General features: G+C 49.1%; 1 protein-coding gene across 10 annotated transcripts in view; it reads right to left on the bottom strand.

Annotated features, from left to right (window-relative positions):
• Positions 1–493: 493 nt before the first annotated feature.
• The window catches only part of Ankmy1 (ankyrin repeat and MYND domain containing 1), a 53763-nt gene continuing 49967 nt past the window's right edge, over positions 494–4289 (bottom strand). For 9 of the 10 annotated variants that reach the window (XM_045146876.1, XM_045146880.1, XM_045146874.1 and 6 more), the window contains one exon: positions 760–962. In XM_045146876.1, coding sequence (XP_045002811.1) covers positions 877–962 — 86 coding nt within the window. In that variant the 3' untranslated portion in view covers positions 760–876. Of the gene's footprint in view, positions 963–4289 lie in introns of all 10 variants that reach the window. The other variant, XM_045146877.1, reaches the window with a different exon arrangement.

Raw genomic sequence — 4289 nt, 5'->3', positions numbered from 1 at the left:
GCCCAGGATATTGCCTTGTGTAGCTACCCTGTGAGCTGGGCATGAACCATGGCTGTGTTCAGCAGTGTACAGCCAGGGCCTGCAGAAAGGGACTTCAGCATGCCACATCTGTGGTGTGGCTCTAGCATTGCTGTGGGTCCCTAGCTGTTGAGCATCTCCAAGTCCTGCCCTGAATGTGTGGAGTACACAGGAAAAGGCCAGACAACAGGGCCCCATCCACTACCCTCCACCTTCTTGGTTCCCACACAATCTTCCAACCCCCAGGAAGGTTCTCACCCTTGCCAGGAGACCTCAGAGATGTCCAAAAGATCAATGCAGGGACCAACATTGTCTGGAGGAATGTCTAGTCTGTCCACAGCTACCCTACACATCTACAAACAGTCTAAATAGACACAGGCCAGTTCACTCTTGCCTCACGGGGCTGCCCTGTGCCTATGGAGACAGGCTGGGAAGCCTGCATAACGCCGCTCAAGAAGCCCTGCTCTCAGACAGGTACATCTGTGGGTCTTTTTATCTGGGAGCCACTCTGCCTGACATACATTTCACATCGTGTTTCCATCGCAGAAGACCATGCAGTGCTGGAGCTGGGACTGGGGGGCGGGCACAAGGAGCAGAGCCTGTCCCTGTTCAGGGCCAGACTGCACACTCCAGGGAAGCACACCAAGTAGCTCTGGGAAGGAAGAGTCCTCCAAGGGCACCTGCAGTGGCCCCCGTGGTGGCAGCACATCCTCTGCTTCCTGCCCTTCTACACATCCAGGCAGTCCCGGTACCAGGTGACTCAGCTGCTCTGGGACATGAGGGTTCAGTCCTCTCCCCTGGTGGCAAGGAGAGGGAGGGGAGACTTGATGCTCCCTGGTGGCCGCAGGCGGACACGCATCAAGCAGTCCAGCAGGGTTTCAGATTTCTGGGTATCTCTCTCGGTTTCTTTTTCAAAGGCTTTCTGTGTTTGAAGTGCGCTTTCCCTGTCAAGAAAAGGAGGGCACGGTGAGACAGCCGCCGTCACAGGAGAGGCAGCACTAGCTCACTGGCTCCCGCAGCCACGCAGCTGGAGCGTCAGGAAAACCTCAGGACAGCCTGGCCTGAGAGCCAGCCCTTCCCGATCATCATGAGCTGTCAGAGCTCTTCACTCACCATAGAAATTCAAGAAGCCACAGGCCTCCTGAATAGCCCATGATGAGCGGAACAGCCAATGACTCAACTGCCTCAAGCATTCCACAGCACCTATAGGCAATCCTGTAGGCCATGGTGGTGCCTGCAGCATGTGCTCATACGTGTGTACATGTGCACACATGCACGCACACAGCATAGGCACATAAACTGTATACATACTTGTGTGCACACAATACGCTCAAACACACCAGTAGGGACACAGATACATGCATGAACTCACCACTGCCTCTGGGTGGCCCTAAGTCTTCACCTTGGGGCAAGCCCATTCTGGAGAAATGCCTTTTGTGATCCAAGTGCTCCTTCTATTCAGGATAAGGCTGGTGCCCCCCCCCCACACACACATCACTACAGTCATGGAGGATCACAACCAGAGCATCTGTCCCCAGTGGAAATGACCAGTGACAAGACACATGTCAGAGCTATGAAACAAGAGGGTTAGAGGCTCTGGGAGGTGACAGTAGCCCCAGCAACCAGGTTGCTAGAGCCTGTGAGGGTGGAACAGGGTAGTAGTTGCCCTCACAGGCTCACTGAGATATCAGGACTGCATGATAACTGCCCAGAAAGCTGTCCTGTCAGAGATCCTTCCAAGTGAGGACAATCCAGGATAAAAAAACCAAAAGCAAGAATAGCCAATCAATGCTTCCCTTCTGTTCTGAGCCCCGGTGTGAGCAAGACCCCTTCGTTTCCAGAACAGACCTGTTTCTGAACCCAAGCTGGGAAAGCACAGAAACAAGCCTCAAGATTTCAAAATGAGACTTGGGGGTCAGCCCAACTGTCCTGAGGTGACAGGAGGAAATTGGAGGGTGTCTTGTTTGATCCGGTCACAGGACAACCATAGTCCACTACAACAAACCCCTCTCTTCACAAACATCAAGAAGTACAGTAAATACCTGCCTGAGATTACAGAAGAGTAAACCCCTATGTGGAGAGAGAAGGTGGGATGAGGAAGTCAAACCCTAACATTGGGGGGATAGCATTTCAGATACAGAAATTCCCCTCAGGATGGGAGCTCAGGTATGGGCGGGGGGGGGGGCGGATCTGGAACTGAGACCTCCAGTGACTAGACTGCAGTAACAGAAGAGCTCTCTGTGCTGCCCAAGAGAAGCCAAGAAAGTTTATGCTGCTGCCCAGGGCTTGGCATAAGCAAATATGAGAACCAAGAAGAGCCACCCACAGTGAGGCAACATGAGATGAGCTGAGATTTCTAAAATTACAACATATGCAGACAATTTGCTACCCAATCCAGGGCTCTGAGAACTTCAGAGCATGGGGCAAGCTGAAATTCTCTATAAGTGCTTTGTGAGAAAGAGGGTTGAGTATTTTGAGAGAAAGAGGACAGAAATAAAAACTAAGGTTAATTTAGAGAGTTAGTTAAGGGAGCCTACAATATATGGATTATGTAAGTACTAAAAGGAGAAAGAGTGACTCAAAGTTTATTCAAAGAAATACTGCCTTTGCTGGGTGTGGTGGCACACAACTTTAATGCCTCAGGAGGCAGAGACAGGAGGATCACTTGAGTTCTAGGCCAGCCTGAGACTACATAGTGAATTCCAGGTCAGCCTGAGCTACAGCGAGACCCTACCTCAAAAAAAAGGAAGGAAAGAAAGAAATATTGCCTGGAACTTAACCAAATCTTGGTATGGATATGCACACCCAGACCCTTGAAGCTCAAAGGATTCCAAGATGAACCCTCAAAAGAAATATCCTGAAACACAGGGTTGACTCCAAAGCCAAAGAATCTCCAAGGCAGAAAAGGAGACATCAAACACAAGAGAACCTTCATATGGCTCCCAGGATTTATGGCAGAAACCTTGTAGACCAGGACAGAGTGAAATGATGTATTCAATGATCTGGGTGGGGAGGCCCAGCTTCCAACCAAGAACCCCACATCTGTCAATGCTGTAATTTGGAAAGGAATGAGAGATGAAGATAATCTCACACTTAAAGGAACTAAGGACTAAGGAAGTTCACTGATATATATGTCTTACAAGAAATGTCACAGGGAGTTCTTCACATTGAAGGGACACTGAGAAACAGCATGAGCAAGACAGCTTACTGATAAAGGTAGAGTCAAATTCAGAATGCTCTGATACTGTAATGATGATATAGAAGTCACTTTTAAACCTAGTCAAAAAGACTAAAATGGGGGCTAGAGAGATGGCTTAGCTATTAAGGCATTTGCCTGCAAAGCCTAAGGACCCAAGTTCAATTCCCCAGTAACCACATAAGCCAGATGCACAAGGTAGTGCATGTGTCTGGAGGTCATTTGCAGTGGCTAGAGGCCCTGGAATGCCTATTCTCTCTCACACACCCTCTCCAGCTCTTTCTCTCTCTCAAATAATTAAAATATATTTAAAAGGAAGAAAAAAAGAGGGGCTGGGAAATGGCTCTACAGTTAAAAGCACTTGCTTGCAAAACATGATGGCCTAGGTTCAATTTCCCAGTACCCACATAAAGTCAGCATCATGTGTCTAGAGTCTGTTTTTTAAAGACAAAAATAGGGGCTGGGGAGATGGCTCAGTGGGTAAAAGGCTTACTCTAGCAGTTGTATGTATCAAACCCACATGGACAGGGTGGCTGCCAATAATGCCAGCACTGGGGAGGCAGACATAAGGGACATCCAGTGCAAGCTGACTAGCTTTAGCTCTGGATTCAAGTGAGACCCCTCCTCAGTAAATACAGTGAGGAGCAATTGAGGAAGACACCAGTGTCAATTTCTGGCCTCCACACACAAGCATGAGGGGTCTAAGGCCCTGGTTTGCCCTGAGTTTGAGTGGCCAGCACCCACACAAACACCTGTAGTCCCAGACTTGGTGGGAGCAGAGGACTGAAGAATCACTGGGTTTTGCTGGTCAGCCAGACTGACTAAAATGGCAGCTCTAAGATCAATGAGAGACTTTCTCAAGGAATGAGCAATAGAGGAAGACACATGCATTGTCCTCTGGCTGTGCACAGGGCCTGAATTTGTACACACATACCATATATACTACACTCACATAAAAGAAAAATTTCTAAAAGCCGGGCGTGGTGGCACACACCTTTTAATCCCAGCACTCGGGAGGCAGAGGTAGGAGGATTGCTGTGAGTTCAAGGCCACCCTGAGACTTCATAGTGAATTC

Source organism: Jaculus jaculus, chromosome 4 (genome assembly GCF_020740685.1).
Source record: "Jaculus jaculus isolate mJacJac1 chromosome 4, mJacJac1.mat.Y.cur, whole genome shotgun sequence".
NCBI classification, from domain to species: domain Eukaryota; kingdom Metazoa; phylum Chordata; class Mammalia; order Rodentia; family Dipodidae; genus Jaculus; species Jaculus jaculus.
This window is presented reverse-complemented; position numbering and strand designations above follow the sequence as displayed.